Source organism: Chiroxiphia lanceolata, chromosome 2 (genome assembly GCF_009829145.1).
Source record: "Chiroxiphia lanceolata isolate bChiLan1 chromosome 2, bChiLan1.pri, whole genome shotgun sequence".
Lineage (NCBI taxonomy): Eukaryota > Metazoa > Chordata > Aves > Passeriformes > Pipridae > Chiroxiphia > Chiroxiphia lanceolata.
In genome coordinates this window covers 28,520,623-28,540,447 of record NC_045638.1, presented here as the reverse complement: position 1 = coordinate 28,540,447, position 19,825 = coordinate 28,520,623, and the positions used below count along the sequence as shown (strand labels likewise).

The following is a 19,825-nucleotide window of genomic DNA, read 5'->3' as shown; positions in this document are numbered from 1 at the left end:
GTTTCACATTTTACTTTTAATGCGTAATCTATTTCTCTTCCCTATCAACACCATAATTCAGCATCAATATACTTTACAATTGTGGGTCAGTGCTACCTGTATCATGTTTTTTCTGCAGAAAAATGACAAAGATTTATCTAAATGTGGTGAAGTTTACAGAGCTCATCAGATTTACAAATGCCTGGCTGTCTCCTGGAAATACTAGTATGACTCCAGCTGGGCTGTTAGAGCTATAAAACTGCCACTTCTTCTCTAAGTGATGCTAGTGTCTCTATAAAAATCACTGACCTGCCTTTAAGCAAGCTTAGTGTAGGGTTTACAGGATTTGATAGGCAGATCTGAGCACATCTATTAGGCTTATTTAAATATAAATAGGTACATGTCAAAAGCATACCCACGTGTCCTTAATGATGCCTTGCTTTATGTCAGTAGAAATTTTCAGGGGAGTGGGAGGGGATCCCTCAGTAAAGTGTGGGAAGGCTTGACCTCACCCCAGGAGAAAGGGTAATTGTGGCTAGGTAGTGAAAAACTGATGATGCCTGAGAGATTTTATTATCTAATTTTGCTGTAAGAAGAGCAGCTACCAGGCCAAAGGAAAGTAAAGCTCAAGTTCTCACCCACATGTACTAGCTTGGTGAAAAATAGCATTAAATGCGAGAGCTTACATGCCTGCAACAATGCATCTAGGGAAATAGCCAACCTCCATTTTCATGGGAAACATTATCCTAACTTTTTTTTTTTTTTTTAAAACTAGTGCCCCAGGTTCAGAGATGTATTGGTATTTAATGTAGAAAAGGTTGTGGTTAACTTAATTCAAGAGGTAAAGAGGTTGGTGAGTAATACTTGCATAACTTGCTTCTCCAACCTTGGATGACTCCTGTCACACAATTAAGGACATATGTATGTGTGTGTATATATAATATATACTCTCTCTATATATGTATTTTATAGAGAGTGGTGTGCATACATTTCTCCATATATATATAAATATATATGTGTATTTATACACACCTGACCTTTTTCAGTGAGAAGGGAGAGGTCATAAACCAAACTGCAAACACACCTGAAGGGTGGGGAGAAGGTTTTAATGTGTTCTGATTTCGGCTGAATAATTTTTCAAATCTCAGCTGATACTTACTCTGACTCTTATATTTATTGTCCTGGCCAGTTACAGCACAGGCTGTTATTTCCTCCTTTAACTATATCATTGTATATATTAAATATATTGTATATATATCCCTCTCTTTTAAAATGTTATTTTTTGTCATATTTGATTGAAAGTATTTTTCCTTTAGATGTAGGCCAATGTGCACTCCATTTTCTATGTAGATGGCAACATATTGTTATTTAGCATCAACCAACCTGTAAAGAGACCTGAAAAGAAATTTTACACCTGTCAGTTCATCTCTTTCTGAACAGTTCAACTGTAGTAGTTATGTTGCAGATATACATACTGCATTTAGCTGTCTCTGGAAGAAAGTACACAGAAATCAAGAAAGAATGAATGTCTGATATTTTCCCTTTCTACTTCAGAAATTCTTCAATGCAAAATACACTGAAGTCTGCTTCAATTTGTTTTTTTATTTTTCCTTTCCCTTAACTTAATAGCTGGGCTATTCAGTCAGTCAAAGCCATTGCACTTGGGGAAGACAGGAGTATTTAATGTACTTTTCTTTCTAAAACCAAACCGTTACTGCAAACCAAATGATAGCTGTGCGTATACACCTTTAATCTTCCCATGCACACTGGTTCTAGAAAACACACAGTGAGTAAAAAAGGTCAGGAAAAACATGAGTTGTCCATGATGGAAGTGACACCATGAGCTCCTTGTTTAGTGTATGGGAATATATTCACTGTGTTAGATAAATTGCTGCTAAAAGCCCCTTAGATAGTGCAGTGAAAAAAATTCTGCATCTAAGAGGATTATAGTGTTCCTTAAGTTCACAATAGGACTTTGTGGATTTTAGCAGCAATGGCAATTATGCTTCAAGGACAGTTTACAAAGCCATGAATTTTGTATTTAAAGTATCACTTCACCTTGGGGCATTAAGACATCTATTTCCCATTTCAGTAACAAAAATTCCCAATAAAGTCAATCTTCAGCTGATAAAATATCCTTCCTATAAACTTCAAATCCTACACTTAACAGTGACATTAAAATGATTAGCTATATGGCCCCTTGTGTGGTTTTAGGGCTTCCACCTGCTGTATTTGTTGCTATTAACTCATGTGGCTCCAACTGAACAAAATGCTCATGTGCATCTATATGTAAAAATGCTTTGTAAAGTCAAGGCCCATTGGATTTTAAGGTGACCCAAAACAGATGTTTCTGTTTAGTCTCTGTTTCCACAGAGACAATACATCTCTTCAGTGTTCACCTATTTGAATTTAGCCACATAAATACTGATAAAGGAGGCATTTATTTTTAAGCCAGTGAACCCTCTTTTTCCATGATTGTCTATTTTAAACAATAATGTATTTCATCCATCTTACTGTTAATCCATAATAGTTCTGGGGTAGCTCACACTGAAAAGTGGATTACTTGAAGTGTCTGTTTCCTACAGCCTTTTAGAGCTTTTCATGCTTTGAAGGGCTTTTTTCCTGCCTTTTCCCCTTGTTTTTCCTTGAGAACAGAACCTGTAGAGTTGGGAGAGGAGAAACCTCATAACTGACATTTCAATCACTGCTTAGTTTGACTGTAAGGTTTAGTAGAGAGTTATTCATACCAATAAATGGAGACCATTTCTGAATTTCTTTTGTTAGAAACATAACAGAGAACAGTCTTACTTGTCTGGTTTGTGAAGGAAGAAGACTTTTTTCCTATACTGGAGCTTTTGCCTAAAAAGTCTAGATCCCTTCTGTTCATTTCAAGAAGCTGTAGTAGACTAAACGTACAAAGATTGGCAGACTGCCTTCAGATGATTATAAATATTTTATTTGTCTCTGGTTTTGGTAGCACTGTTGACTACTTGATTATGTCAAAACAAGCACTTATAGCTGATACTGAAAGATGCTGGCAACAAACACTGCTGCTCATAAATAACCTTCTCTTTACTGTGCAGTTTTGAAGTCTTGAAGTAAATATGGTTATTTGAGTGTAAAAAGACAGATCCAGGAATAATGTATCAGCTGTGATGAAAAAAGCACTTTGCGCTCTTATTTCCATATTACTTGTTTAGAGTTAGCTACAAAAAGGATGTTTACAGCATGCACTATTTAGATGCACAGAGTAAAATAACATGATATTATTTTCCATCTTAATAAATAGTTGAAGAAAGAGAAACTGACTTGATGGACAAAATGCACAAACAGGCCCCTGATTTCTAAGATGCTATCACATACATGTCCCCTACTTGAAGTGGCTCTGGATGCTGGATAGTCTCTCCATTTAGTGGTTATATGGATGGGATGCCATGTATTCTTCATAACCTTTTAAAATGTTTACAGTTGAAAATGGGTGCAGGTAAAATATGAAGGAAATTCTTTATGAGAAAAAGTACATAGCTACATTAAGTAAGGAAGAGAGACTAAGGTAAATGCAAAAAAACAAAACACAGGGGAATTCAATTAAAACAGGTTAGATCTTCATCACTGAAGCTCCTTCTTAATAACTAATGTTAGCCCAACTCCCTTGTCATACAGATATTAACCAGCTTGCCCATGTGTGATAGGAATATGCACAGTTGTACATTTTAATGCCTTACAGAGGTGACTGGATATGTGCCTCTGTCACTGTGGGCCTCACAGTTGCCTCTCCATCTCTGTGTACAACCCTCCCTCAGGTTTTTCCTGGCACCTGTGTCTTGTTCTGAGCAGGTGAAATGTCACCAGTATTCCCTTGGTCCTGCAACTGGCCCGCTAAATCCAGAGAGAAGTGAGCAGGGGCTGCAGTAAGTCAAACTTTTGGCTCTGGAGCATAGGAAGGGGAAGGCTGTCCCCTTGGGCAGGGCACTGCTCAGGCCTCTTCTCCCATATAAAGCCATGTGGTGGCTAAGAAAAATATTTAAAGCAGTAAATCCCACCCCAGGTGCAGGTAGCTACTGTCTTCTTTTTTTCTGGGCTGCACACTGCTCTAATTATCTAAGTAGTGGTGTTCTGTGTGTCAGATTAACTGGAAAAAGGAGTGTGTCCATGACATGCAGTGTGGCTACAGGGCAAATCCAGACTAGAACTAATTGTGCCAGTCTTACACTCAGTGCCTGAGATCAGACGAGCTTGACTGTCACTGCCTCCAGCTGAGTTCTGAAAAATCAAAACACTTCTGCTAGTTCCCAGAATGAAAGTAGGGGAGAAACAGTGTTTTCTCATTAAAAATCCCTCCAGCCTTCTTCTTTTCTTTAAATATAGGGCTTTCCCTACATTTATACTACCAAATTTGGCAGGAGATGATCTTTGTCCCAGAGAAAACAGCTGAGTTTACAGCAAAGACATGTGTTTTCCAGCCATCCTACATAAGTACCATCTGATCCCAGTGGGTCAGTATTTCTTGTGCCATTTTTAAATCTCGTTTAGATCTCCTATGTATTTTAAAAGTATATATATATACATAGCCTATATTTTCACATTTAGATTGAGCTGTACAAGCTCAGTTTTTCTAAAACATTATTTGAATGTATTTTTTCTCATCGCTATCTGATGCTCTTCTATCAGCTGGATATCCAGGGAGGCATTTCCGTTTGACTACTGAAAATACAGTGTAGCAATTGTGTTAAATTGTCCAGTAGTTTTAAAATAAGAAATAGAATTATTTAATGTTAAAATGTCTACTGCTTTTCACATGCAGAAGTGTTATCTTTCTGTAGGCTACATGAACTTGATCTATATTTTGCTGGAGGTCTTCCAGCATCTATAAAAAGAAAATTTTTAAGATAACACCTTCTAAAGGTAGGCTACAAAGCTGCAAAGGCCATGCAGCCTTTCATCAAAAGTGTGTGGATAAATATAGTACATGATTTCAAAACTTCCCCTCCTAAGGAAACAATCTAAAGATGTGAAAACAGAAGGATATGTGCCAAAATCACACCCATAGTCACTCCACTTTTAAACATCTCTCCTTCCTTTTTTATGATCTGTATTTTATCTGTGCAGAGGGTAAACTCTTGCAAACTCCTCAAGACAGAGATATTATCTAAACAGAGAGCAAAAATGTGTTGCCTGATGCTTCTGTGTATATTGAAGATCTTTAGCTGTGGATGCCATGGCTAACTGGGGCTTTGCATTCCTTGATTAATATTTAACTTGTAGCATAGCTGCAGCTCACATGGAATCCTGAATTCTTCAGTCAGAGAAATTTCCCATTAGTCATGAAAAATTTAGTTAAAATAAGCAATACAGGATTGGACCGTTATCTATTATTAATCCTTTTCTCAAGCTAAAGTAATTATGAAATAAACAGGTTCCATTCTTAAAAAAAAAAAATAGTCCCAAGTCTTTTCATAAGGGATGGATTTTATTTTGCAATTGCCATTTTGCAGAAAACCATTACAAAACTAGACAGGAAAAATACTTCCTTTTTTTTGGGCAGACTATGTTTGTGTTTGCTTTATTTACTTTTAACAGGAACATTTCCACTGAAACTCTGAATAGAACCAACCATTCTAGAAGCCTAGAGTCATAGTTAACTAAAAAGAAACAGTGTCACCATATTATTTTGCCTTCATATGTATTTTGCACTGTCACTGTATATGTTTTTAACTCACAGTCTGATACATAACACATACATTATGCAAAAATACCTATACTACTAAGAGGTAGGTAAAGCTCTGACTATTTCCACTGCATTAGCATGTGGCAACAGATGACATTTGACTGGGGTGATTGGTTCCACCTTTAACTGTGTTCTATTCATTTACAGAATTGTGCACATCAGTGTTCTTCTTCATCAGCCTAAACCTATTTATTTTAAACCTTTTTTTTTAAATTTTTTTTAGGTAAGGTAAGGTTTGTGTGCATTCCATTACAGGGAGCTGTCTTTTTGCTTATTTATGTTTGTAGTTTTACATGGATTTAGTTCCCTTGGGGCATCATTTACTCTCAAGTACTGCATTCCAGAGGCAAAGAGACCTTAAAGTGGACATAAATTATACTTGGCTGAGTACAAGACTCAGTCAATATAATTTAAACTTTTGAATAGTGCCTGAAATTCTGTTGGTACATCTGGGTTTGCTAAACACACACTGGGGGAAAGTTGAGGAATCAACCATAACCTCACGAGACCAGGTGTGCTGAGTCTCCATCTAGAGTCAGTGGACAGAGGCTGCCTCCAAGATGAACCTCCCTGCAGATTTTGCTTTTCTTTGTTGGCTGCAAAGATGCTTAGGGAGAACCAGCCTTACTATTCTGGAGTTAATATTCCTGAATGTTTCCTAAGAACTTTTTAATAATCCCTATAAAATAAGGCTAAGTACCTAAACCTTATCTATTCCGCACCCAATCTTATGCTGACTTCCATGTCCTTGCCATCAAACTTAATGTCCATCTCACAGAGCTACCGCATGGGAAGCTTGCTTTTAAATAATGCTTGTGTGTAGTACTGAATGTGCATTCTGTGTAGGGAATGAAGCTTGTTCCTCACTGTTACCACCAATGTGCTCAGCCATACAAACACACTGGAAGAGTGTTCCATAGCTGTCTGCAGAAAAATGTATTCACACCAAAGCTTAAAAATAAAAATTGGCTGTTATTTTAGCGTTTGCTCCAACCTCCACTGGGATTCTGGTTTATACTGGCATGCAGTGTGGTCTCTGCAGGTCTTCCCCTAGTGCCTAATGGAGATGATGAAAGTCTTCCCACTGCATTCGATCACTTTCAGGTTTGTGTTTGTTTTGCTTCTGGAACAACAGTGTTGATTGTCATTGCTGATCCAAGACCAATAGTCCCAGGTTGTTGATGCAGTCAATCCAACAGCTCAGCTTCTTAAATTCTGTGTTTTTTCATCTTCCCCTAGGTTGGAAAAATCCACAAGAATGCTGCCCGCAAAAGAGAATACCACGTACTGTTCATGGTGATCACTACAGTTATTTGTTATCTTGTGTGCTGGATTCCCTATGGAGTTATAGCATTACTTGCAACATTTGGTAAGCCAGGTGTTGTGACTCCAGTTACAAGCATCATACCTTCCATCCTAGCAAAAAGCAGCACTGTTTGCAATCCTATTATCTACATACTTATGAATAAGCAGGTAAGACATATATTACTTTTAAATTGTATTTTCTTCAGGGTCTATCAGGCATTCTTGACCATTGTGACTACCAGTCCTACAGATGTGTCTTTACAAGAAAGACATTCAAAGCTTGTCCAAGCAATACTTCTGGAGTCTTGGGGTGAAAGTGTTTGCAAATAACAAATATCTATTGCTAGATAGGAAGAACAGAAAAATGTTTGCTTATTGAACTTGCTTGTGTTCTTTTGAAGACACAAGGGGCATTAATTTGCATGCTTCAGTATTAGTTGCCAAAGGTATTTACAAGAATAATACTCAAACATTCGGTGCGGTTGAGAAGTGGGAGAAAAGATAGACAAGAAGATGATGGAATTTCATGAACGTGAAAAAAAATAAAGGAGGACACCATTTGCAAATACCATTTTCATGATAGATCCCCTTGAAAACAAATGATCATTGCAGTTACTGGTTTTGTGGACTTCTGCATTCTTACTGTTAAATTCCCAGTTCAGCTACATGCCAAAATAGATAATGAATTTTGTCTCATGAGGACCAAGGCAAATTCTAAAATGCCTAGATCCAGTTCAGGTCCTTCATTTCTGTAAATGTCATTTTCAGTACTCAAAATGAGCTTCCTAATGCTTGTGTTGATAATTCTGACTCTAAAGTTTGATAATGGCAGATCTGGAACTTTTAAAAGTGTTTTGCAGTAGGAAATCTGAAAAATATGTATAGTTTATGAAAACACCTTTTTTTTAATTAAAATACGTTAGAGGTTGTTCTCAGTTTTCTTTCGTAATTATATCCATTACACTATTATAAAGAAAAGAAACACCCTTTCTCTTTTCTTGCCCAGTGTATGCTGGAGTTCAACTTGATATTTATCAACATTATATTATTATGGAGCTGAGACAAGGGAGAAGTTGAATATAACAGCCAAATATATTGCAGTTTTGCCACAGTCTGAGATCATTCTTGGTGTGCTTCGTCTAACCCAAAGTTCTTAAACAACAAAAGAATCTATTCCTGGAGTTTGAGGGAAAGATCGCAAGCAAGCTGTGAAACCTCCCTGAAGTCAGAAGGAAAAAGTACTGTTGCCTTCCCCAAGACCAGGACTTCATTTTCAAAGTCTAGTTTGAGCTGATGTTGAAACAGATAGAGCATTCCATTTGAAAAATACTAATGCAGAAGCAAACCAGTGACTTTTTCTCCTTACCCTTACCTTTTATAATTCTTATGGAAACTTCTCAACAGCATCTGTCTTGCTTCTTTATTCTCTGAGCACTTTGAGAACCTTGACTTCCAGGAGATCATCTGATTGCACTGTGATCACTGGAGCAGGTTATAATATTGATCACAGGTACATTTTGGCATTGTCTTTACACATGGAGATGTGACAATCCTGCCTTGAGGAGGGAAGCTTGATCAGAGTTGGGATAAATACTTCTCACTAATAAAACCAAAATAATAGCTAATGTCCAGCATTAACCTGCAGCTCTCCTCTGCTGCGCCACTGTGTATTAGCAGTAAAAATAATTGGTTTGAACTGACACTGAGAAATGTGCTTCACTCAGAAAGGGTGAAACACATCCCTTCGTCTGTTCCTTTCAGAACAGGAACAATAGTAACACCCTCATCCAATGCATCAGTGGTGCTCTTGGCACCTCAGCTACTCTGTAGTTGTTCTCACTCTTTGTTTTTGTAAATTTAACACCTCAGCAAAAGAAGTTGTTAATCTTCCCAGTTCTCAGCTTTCCTGGTCTTCACACTTAGCTGAGAATTGTCACAGGAGACTGGTGTCTCCCAGCACAGAAATTATCTGGCCTGCATTTTCCCAGCCCTCTCTTCGCAGATGTGAGGTACCACAGTAGGCTATTTAGTCCTGCATCTTATAAATATACTGAGAACATTTGGCATAATTTTTAGCTCTCTATGTGTAAGCTAACTTTTTTGCTCTGGGACATGCCCTCAAGACTGCAAATGACATTGGTTGACTGCAGCTGTAGTGTTATCTTCCAGCTATTATAAATCTGTGAGGAGCATTGTGGAACTATCAGCCTCTGAGTCAGCCTCAAAACTCATCCTGCAGAGCACATCATTAAATTAATTCTCAAGCAGTCCCTGAGTCTCTTGCATGGTCCTGGAACTCCACATAAAAAGTTTTGTCTTTGCCATTGCCTACTGCAATGACCTGAGGTGATAAATTGCTTAGGAAAATTATAAATTTCTTTCCAGCTACAGGAACTCCCTCAGGTGTGATGGCATGAGGTGCCCTTCTTCATCTGCTGTTCTCCAGGAGGACAGAGATGCACTGTTTAAGCTAAAAACCACTGGTCAGATTACAAGTCACAATCTTTGCTGATGTAAAATAGACTTGCTTCACTGCTGCTCATGAGCTTTTCAGTAATTACTTTCATATTTTTAGTAGTGCACCTAAGTCTCCCTGGACTACTGAAACTCAGGCTAGCACATCTAGTACTCTTTTGCATATTACAATTGGGAAGAAGTCCACCCAAACCATGTGATCAGCAATGTGCTATTTCTGGTGTCAGAAAGTGCCTCTGAGCAAAAGTAAGGAGGGAGAGTGTGAAGGAAGGGATGTATTAGATGTGAGTATAAGTCCATAATTAGTGATTTGATTCCTAGTCTCTGTCTTCTTGCATTAAAATCATTGCACTTTTATAAATAGAAGGTGACCCTGTCATTTTCCCCAAGGATTTGGAGAAGTGATGCTGAAAAGAATATACACACTCACATGAAAGTCATTAATACTGTGCCCTTTCCAAATTTATCATATATTGAGGGATGCTGGGTGAGGGAGAAATTATATAGAAAGAATGGCAAAACAAAGCCAAACACAAAGACTTAAATAATAATAGTGATGTATGTAAAGAGTGTTCCTCAGTGGGACCTGGGCCCAGCATCACACCCATTAGACACCTCCTAGGCACCTCCATGGTGGCTGTGATGGTCCCCAGGGAAGCTATACCACCACCACCTGCCTGTCATCTAATGAATGGCTTGCTACTTGGGGCAGCCCCCTCTTCCAGGGCCTTTGTGGAACTTCCCTGCCACCACATGAGGAACGAGGAGTCCTTCTTTCTTTAATGATAATCTATTTGTTCTGTGTATATGCAGTTTTATACCAACTCTTTTCAGTCGTTCTTTATCTTACCTGATGCACTGAGCAGGGAGAAATGCACATGTGCTTTGGGAGAGATATATGTGATAGTGATAAAAAAAAATAAATAACGGTACCATTTATCCACTAGCTGTATAACAGCTATATTTTCAATCAATTTTCATGTGGTATTGTGTAGTTTTCAGTACTTCCAACAAAATTAAAATTAACTTATTGTTAAAGCTGGAGGAATATGTGGGTAATTTAACATTGTATTTTTTAAGCTGCCCATTTTCACACTTGGAAAACTAAGATATTTTAGCTGCACAAGCAAACAAAACTGCCAATCCAGAAAGACAGTATACAATGCAGGGACAATTGTGCCAAACCTCATTTTATACATAAATTGGAACACACCTATTAAGTCCTAAAAAGAGACTCTGTTTGCTTCTAGAGGTTTTGCTTCTTTACCATAAGAATCATTATCCTGTTATAATTTTTCATTAAAATTCACACAGATGTCAATACTCATGATCTGGGGGTTTTTTATCTCTTCACTGGTAGCTTGGCTGACTTTGGGTAATTAATAGTCCAAATAGAATGGCACACCCAAGCTCTTAAGTCAAAAATGGGTCAAGTTAAAATGATCTTTTACTGCAAAATACTCTGCACTAAGTATGATACTGTAATACATTTCAAAAATGTTTTGACTTTATTTCTCTGCCAACACGTAGTGTTATGACTTTTTAAAGTTGAGGGGCAAAGAGAAAAAAAGTCTCAAGGGCACCTTTGCTGCTATCATAAGGTATAATTACATTTCACACAGTAAGTTCAAAATTACTTTAGGAATTTCTCTCTCAGCTCATGAGAAAAAGATCAATTCAGGTAGATAACTTGGGCATTTAACTAGGTCCCAAGCAGCCCCAACCAGCCCTCATGCTGTCCCAGGCTACATCCTTGATACAACCTGTCTGAGTATGTTGACTTGAGCTCAGCCTTGTCCTGCCTGTCCTGTGGATGCTCGGTGCAGGGACTGGACTGGCTTCAACATCACAGAAGGTTTAGAACTTGCTTCTTCAAGACCCAGGGTAAAAGTAGGAAGCAGGCAGCCAGACCACCTCTCATGCAAGCAAAATACTGAATAAAGTTGGAAACTAATACACGTGAATGAACGCAAACACAGGATAAGCACATGTGTTTTAAACTATATAATGATTTACAATTTATGGCTAGGGAATGCACTAATGGAAGTTGCATCCAGTTAAAAGATCCTACTTTCTGGAAGACACAGAAAGTGAAGGGCAGCAATATCTCTTTATATATAATTTCAAACAGCATCTAACATATTGATGTCTCTTCCTGTATTGCTCTTTCCATAGCACCAGAAAAATGTGAGGATTCACGAAAGTGGGAAGATGTCCACATTAGACAAAGGAAATGAATGGGTCATTAAGAGATCATATCCATTCTAGTGCATTTTCCTTGAGATTAGCTTAGAAAAGAGGGACCATTGTCTCAACTGTTTCCTGACAACCTTGCAGGCAATTCTGGTCAAGGGTAATAGTCATACTTATCCTAGAGGAGATAGGGAAATCAGTGTTAACTGCAGTGATTGAATGACATGAAATTAACATTGCTGCCTGTTTGGGAGGTAGCAAGGAAATATCTGTAGATGAGATTTGACATCTAATATCACTGTCATCATACAAAAGGCAATAAAACATCAAACTGTTTAAGGATTCAAAGAATTTGTAGGGTTGCACATCTCAAATTTTCTCCAGTACAGGGAAAACAGCTTCAGTCAAATTGTTTGCACTTGCCTATAATGATCAGCCCATAGTTGTGCTGGCAGTTTCAGAACATCATTTACAATCAGCTGTTTTTCATACACTTCCATCTGTAATATTATACCTGCAGGGTAGATTGATAGATAACAGAAGCTTCCAGTATCCAGAGCTTACTACAGAGCAAGGAATGTGGTATGTTCACAGCTAAATAAAAGATATTTGGATTTTTGTAAGCAAGGTCCCTTGGTAGCCTGTTTGCCCTTGCAAGTAGACATCAGCAGAAACTCAACCAAAGTGGTATTTCTTTGCTGTCTTCACGTACACATCTATCTGCAAGGGAGAGTCTGGATGGTCAAGAGCTCAGTCAGTCCTAAGAGAAATGCAGGGGAAAAAATGGATGAAGTATTAATGATTGTGCTGTTTCTCACTTGGCACTACTTTGATGTGATCTAGAAGTTGTGTGAAAGTACTTGGCATTTTGGGGTTTTTTCCTGAATTGATTTCCAAGTTTGGTGTGGGCAGCTAAGGTCCTACCAAGGCATATGTGAACAACAGGCAGTCTGAACTTGAGCTACTCTTCAAAAGGGCATTGCCAAGCCACACTGAACAGATGTCACAGGATCTTCTGTTGCAGTGACCTCAGCTGCAATGCCAGATCAGGGATCAGACTGAATTTTAGCCCATGCCTTGGTTTGGTTAAGGTCAAGCATTAATTTAGCCTCAGAATTCTAATACATTAGAATTGAATTGAAATATGTTTTTCTATAACATGTCCATGTTTTATAAGTAGGACTCTAGATTTGTACTTGCTACAACTTACCATTTCAAAGCTGAATGCAAGCATAGGTCATCTGAAGAAAACAGAATGCAACATTCTCTAATACTATGCAACCTATTAGATAAAGAATTTAGTTGCTGTATGAGGACAATCAAATTCAACAGATGAAAAAGATTTGAAAAAGTAAGCTTAACCCTGGAGGTGACAGAACCTCTAATTTTCCACTCCTGTTCAATAACTGAGTAATCTCTTGTCTTGTGGCAGTGGCATAATACTAAAATCTTAGTCAGAGCAGGATATTTTTCTACATATTGTGGCAGTTAAGTTTACTTCTCAGAGTTTTACTATGTGTACCAGGTATATCTTTGCAGTCATGTATCTAGCTAACAATTCAAGCAACAATCTTTTCAGATTAGATGGATGGAGAAAAAACAAAATGAGTTTTCCTAGACAGAGAATATTTTTCAGCCTTTATGTAACCTCCCCTAAACAAATACTTTTAATTGAGTTAATCCTCAACATCCTTGCAAAGCAGATGATTATCATCATCCTAGTCTTATGGCAGGAGAAATTTGAGGATTAAAGGTTAGATTAGTGCTCAAACCCTCCTGGACTTGCTTGGCAATTCTAATTCAGATCTATAGAACTTTATTTTATGATTTAATCCTGATGTCCTTCTACCTTCAGGGCAAAAAAGCTGCTGTATTCAAAGAAATAATGGTTGCCACAGTATGGAAAATACAATATAAAACTGTACTGGGCCTCTAATTCATTAGAATAATTCCCTTTTCATTATAAACTGCATTATTTAATGCAATTGAGAAATTTGACTGCGTCCAAATGAAAATACATTTGAGGTTCACTGTCTTTTGAAGTAGAAGCTGCTACAGAGCTTTGTTCCTCTGATGTTTAGTATAGTAACTGCTGTCAAATTAAATTTATTTGTAGACAGTTTATAAACCTTTATTTCTCAAAGAGTCCTTCTTCTTTGGTAGTTGTCTTTTCTTCATACTGGGACACCATAAACACTTCACTTTCTGTCCCCATATTGCTAGCATGAACGAGTTTAGTTTCATAATCTCATGCTTGAAACAACTATTCAAATTATAAACCTTTTGGTAATCATGCTTGGGACATCTGGGAAACCTTTTAGGCATTCACTGGATGTTAGTAGAGGACCAACAGTTCAGTGCAGTAGGAGTTATTCTTGTTTTGAGTTCAAATTCTGAGGATAATAATAATAGAATTAAATACTGCAAACCAGACAGAAACAAGAAATATCAGTTCTACAGTAACTTCTTAAATCCCTTTATCTAAATTAGAATCAGACTTTCAGAAATGGCTTTTATAGAAATATGCAGAGGTCCACTACATACAGTACAGCTATTGTATACTGAGTACTTATTATGGATGGCCTTGCTTCAGATGTAATGTTCTAACCTTTTAGGGAAAATACTTACTCAAGACCTTACAACTCATCTAAGGCTTTATAGTACTTCTGTGTTTGCTGGCTTTAGGCCAATAGGAATGCACTACAAGTAGGATCCAAAGGTTAACCAAAAACTTTTCACCTTCATCACCCTTTCTTACAGTGAGCATCAACTTCAAAATCAAGGAATTTCTATGTGAGTCAGAAAACAAGAACCAGACACTTTTGTGACTCGTTAGTCAACTTCCCAGTAAAGGATGTTCTTGGTGTAAAATGTGGCTCCTGCAATATTAGAACCTGTTAATTTTGCCAATTTTATTTTCAGCAGGGGAAAAAGAAACATTTCAGGCCAGATCTCTCCAGCCTCTACACCTCGATTCCTGTCAAATGTATCTTCAATGAGAAACACTGTCCTTCACCCAGGCAGATCAAGCTCTCTTACCAGACTTCATCCCCCATGCACAAGTACAGAAACAGCAGTGGCTCAGAAAGGGGGAGGACAGGCAGCAAAATGTAGCCCAGCCCAGAGATCTAGGGGAACGGTCAGATGCGTAGGGGAACAGTAAAAATGAAGCTGAACTATACTTCCTTGAAGTCATCTACTTGTAATGGGATATTTTGACAGTCTGGTGTTTTGTTTGGAATTTTTTGATAACTTGTTTTGGTTTTGTCTAATATAAGGTAGAAGAATTAAAAATTCCATCAGAGCAGAAATTCTGATTTCTCAACCCAGTGGGTTCTACTGTTGCATTACTTACACATAAAGCCAAACAACTGCAACCAAAACACAGCCACAAATCAAACTGCTCTCAGTAATTTCTAATTCTGTCTTGGATAAAATCAATACCTAATAGGCTGCAAACCAAGATGAAGGTAAAAAGCAAGAAAGACTCAGTTCCCATCCCTTATACCCACCACTTAGCACACTGCATCTCTAATTGGCTGGAAAAGTGTGAGCTGTATAACAAGAGCCCTCATCCACCAGCAGGATGCTTATCTGGTAATTAAAAGGTTGTTCCATCATTCCTGTATCAGAAAACTTCCTGTATATAATTCATAGAAACTGATGGAAATATCATTTTGGACAACAAAAGCTGTAGCAACAAGGCGAGTGGTATGGGAATGTGGGGGGAGAGAGGACTTGTAAGAACATATGTTTTAGCCAGACACATAATTAAATAATGCTGAGGAAGACTCAGTTAGTAAAATAGCCAAGAGCTGCTCAAGTTTTGGGGCATGTGTGACTGTTAGCAGAATGTATGAGTGACCAACCCTCAAGCAAAAAGAGTAATTCACAAGGGAACACAGCCAGTGGTATTCTACTACAAAAATAACCTTTTGGAAATATGGCTTTGGATTTCCGTGTGCAGTGTCCTGGGTCTCAGCCTTCATGAAACTCTGTGAGGAACATCTGGAAGATCTGTTTTCCCTAAACATGCATTACCTGCATAGCTAAGGATAGGTAGCTCATAACCTACCACAAAAAAAACAACCAACCAAAAAGACCAATAAAATCACATTTCTATTTATTAATGTACTATATTCATAGCAGGATTGGGGCATAAACCCATCATAGTCAGCTGGAGCCTTTCTTTTAATCCTTGTGAGCTGATCTAGAGTTCATGGGTGAAGAATTGCAAATGCAGCAAGAAACTGGGTCAGTAGAACAGCATACTGACTATGACTAAATAAACACATATGCTTTTCAGGTGTCAAAATACTTCTTGTTTCTTACATTTTGAACTTTTAGCAAAATGGGAGTTCTTTCAAAATTATCTGGAATCACTCATCCCATATTACAGTAATAATAGAGCCATCATTTCTCCTCATGAAGTAAAATGTTACTGTAGGGACTGGTAAATTTGCTCCTGCCTCTGTTAGTGAGGATCCATCAATCACACTGCAAAGCCTGAAACAATTCTAACTTAAGAAATTGGGAATAGGAAACAGAGGCAGGATCCATTTACTATTCACTCAAGTTCTTTGCCTGTTCTTATTCCTCATGTTGCTTTAGGAAACTCTTCTGAAGTTTCTTTTAGGTAGGAGCAATTAACTTCAGGTATGCTCCTTCTTTTGTATACTGTATGGGATTTAGTAGCTCTGTTCAAGGCCAGGGAAAAGCATGTGTGAGATAAATATGACAAATGGTCTATTTTTCCTGCAATGATAAACCCAGTTAAAAGCAACAGTGCTGTCTTAAACCAATGTGCATTGAAGATGCAGTAGCATTGTTAGTATTTGCTTTCATGTGCATAACCAATCCCTTTGAAGGTGAGCAGCCATGCTGTTCACAATAAAGTATGGGCAAAGAAAAGTTTCTCTCCATTTCCTCTAACAAAATAGCAATCCTCACTTTATAATCCCTTCAGCTTTCATCTCTCACTTTGTGAACTTTATATGAGAGCACATGTTTCATGAGGACTTACTTAAAAAGAGTACTTTAAAAGAACTATCTGAATAGTATGCTATAACTGTGAAAATAAGGTAATATTTCTCAGACATTGGTATAGGCTTTGTTGTTTCTGCTTTCCTTGCTCTTCTACTATGGAACAACTTCACTAGTATTATTTTGGTAACAGCTGTTTTCTTCTCATCTCTACTTCTTGGGATGCTCATTAAAATATGTAATGGCCTGATAGCTACATTCAGCCCCATGCATTTGTAAAGTCTAAATTAGGTCCACCAGATAGCTTATAGTTTCATTTCTGTGGAAGAAAAGAAGCACTGGAAGTAATTGAAAAAAACCCTAAACCAACACTTCCAGAGAGGAATATTGCTAGGAAAGAAATGTTGCTTGATCCAGTTGGAAGTATCAGCAAACACTCCTGTCCCTTTTTCTGAAAAAGCAGACTCAGAAACAGGTCCAGAGCAGAACTTTCCCCACTTTTCTTTTCTGGTCCTCTGCCTGTACATCTGTTCTCCTCATGCTCAGGATATGGCATCTTATATGAACCTCCTGGCTCACATGCCTCATGGGCAGTAAGGCTGGGCCTAAGGGTAAACCTCTGGTATTTTTAGCTTGCACAAGAGGCATATTGCATGTTTCTTGACATAACTTGCCAAAAATTTTTTATGCTGTCCTTGTCTTAATCCAAGCTAGATACTTTGGATCAGGAACGCCACCTAGTCTACAAAAGATCAGAAGTCCTGAACTCTGACTTCTTGAGGCATGTTCACGTTATGTTTCCTTGAACTGTTATCACTAAACTATGCTTAAAAGATAAAAAATGTCTTCTAGATTTGTAAAAAACAAAACAATCTAGAATAACCCAAACCTCTTCCATTATCAACACTCTGCTTGTCCCAGCCCCAGGACCTCACCTGCACAGGGCACATACCTGCTACAATCTGCAGCAGCAGTACAGGATGCAGCCAGTACACCATATCCATCAGTACTCCAGGACTGAAGGTGTAAAAAAACTACTATTTAGAAGGTGGACTAGCAAAATATTTTAATCAGGAAGCTCAGTTGCAGTCAGACAACTGTCTGGGAGCAAGGTAATTTACAGCAGCTGACACAGCCTGGAGTCAGCACTGGTAGCAATTTTCCCCTCTGGCTGCTTCCATAAAATCAAGGCAGCTGTGATGCCTATTGCCTGCCCTCCTGATCCCCTCAGGGTTTCTGGAATCTTCTCACAAGCATATAAGGAGTTGTTGCTACAGTAATTATCCCTTATCTATCAGCATCCTGTAATCAAGAGGGTATTTGATATGTATTTGTCTATGTACAGACACAGGTCACCAAAAGAAATCAGTTTTCTTATTTCAGTTATCATACAGATGACTATAGGCACATGGAGGAGGTTGTTCAGTTTAATTTGTGAGGTTCATATGTTCACAAAGAAGCTGAGCCCAAGCAGAAGTGTTCTTAACTTTACCGTAGTTCTTCACTGGAAGATCACATCCCAGCAACTAAACCTGACAGCAGCAATATGAGCACCAACAGATGAGGTGGGCTTCTCTCCAAATGCACAGAAAAAAATAAGAAAACAAAATGCCAAAACCAAGTAAGCGACTATTAGGAAAAACCAGCAATTCTACCCATCTGTTATGGTACATGCCCATCTTCTAGCTGTTTCTTTCTATTCCCTTGGTGTCTTTCATAATTCCTTGTCTCTCCCCCTTCTTTACAATGGACCTCATTCTTTACTTTTATCATTTTTAAGGATCCAGCAATCACACCAGCAATGATTCCTCCTGTGATTTGTCATAACCTACTATGCCAGTTTTCTGATGTCTAATCTGCCTCCGTCTTAAAAAAACATATTGTATTACTGCATTATAGTTAGTTCCCTGTCAGTTTAATATATTCAGTTTATATATCCATCAAACTTAGTAATTATTTACTTAGCATATTTTTAGAAAAAGAAATAACAGAGCATCCACTTCTAAATTGCCTTGGTTATCAAGGCATGAAGATTAGGGGTCAGACTATACTAAACTTTCACAAAAATGCTGTAATTTCTTTGAATTGCGCTCTCCGGAGTAACTCACTGGTGTAAGAAAGTAGAATCTAAATATTAAAAACAAGGAAGGATAACTATATGAAGTAGACATTGGTAAATTTTGAGGTGCAGCAGATAAAACCATGCTATTCTGATGAAACAATCAAATTATACACTTGCCAACCCAGAAAGATCAAGACACCAGGAGAGCTAGAAGAGAAGTCCAACCAAACCACATGTATTAGGGCACTGCTGATGCTAATTGATGTAGTTCCACAGTAAGACACTGCTTAATGACTGCTGCAGGTGCAGTTACCTGTAGAAGAAGATGGTGGATGTGATTTTAGTTAAAAACTAGCTCCCTCCTAGTCTAGCTGTTCTTATCATAGAATCACAGAATGGTTTGGGTTGGAAGGGACCTTTAAAGGTCATCTAGTCCAACTCCCCTGCAATGAGCAGGGCCATCTTCAACTTGATCAAATTGCTCACAGGCCCATCCAATCTGACCTTGAATGTTTCAGGGATGGGGCATCTACCATCTCTCTGGGCAACCCATTCCATTGTTCCACCACTCATTGTAAAAAATTTCTTCCTTATATCTAGTCAAAATCTACCCCTTTTAGATTAAAACCATTACTCCTTGTCCTACTGCTACAGGCCCTACTAAAAAGCCTGTCCCATCTTTCTTGTAAGGCCACTTTAAATACTGAAAGGCCACAATAAGGCCTCCCCAGAGCCTTCTCTTTTCCAGGCTGAACAACCCTGACTCTCTCAGGCTTTTCTCAGAGGTGCTCAAGCCCTTTGACCTCTTCGTGGTCCTCCTCTGGATTTGCTCCAACAGGTCCACATCCTTCTTACATCCTTCTTATGTTGGAGGTCCCAGATCTGGATGCATTACTTCCAAGTGGGGTTTCACCAGAGCAGAGTAGAGGGGGAGAATCACAGGTTCATGCTGCAGTCAAGACAGCAAGTCCAATTAATCATCCTGAGACATGTCTTTTAGCCAGATCACAACAGGCAAGCTAATAATGCAGATAAACAGACCAAAATATCAGTATTAAGTTTGACCTGTCCGTAGAATTATGCCCCTAAGAACTGCTCAA

The 19,825-nt window shown here is 38.2% G+C and overlaps 1 protein-coding gene across 1 annotated transcript in view; it reads left to right on the top strand.

Moving 5' to 3' along the window:
• LOC116782825 (pinopsin-like) overlaps positions 1 to 19,825 on the top strand; it is a 74,119-nt gene that overhangs the window by 43,376 nt on the left and 10,918 nt on the right. Inside the window, exon 3 of the mRNA XM_032679845.1 lies at positions 6,947 to 7,180. Within this exon, the coding sequence (XP_032535736.1) occupies positions 6,947 to 7,180 (234 nt within the window). The remainder of the gene's footprint in view (positions 1 to 6,946; positions 7,181 to 19,825) is intronic.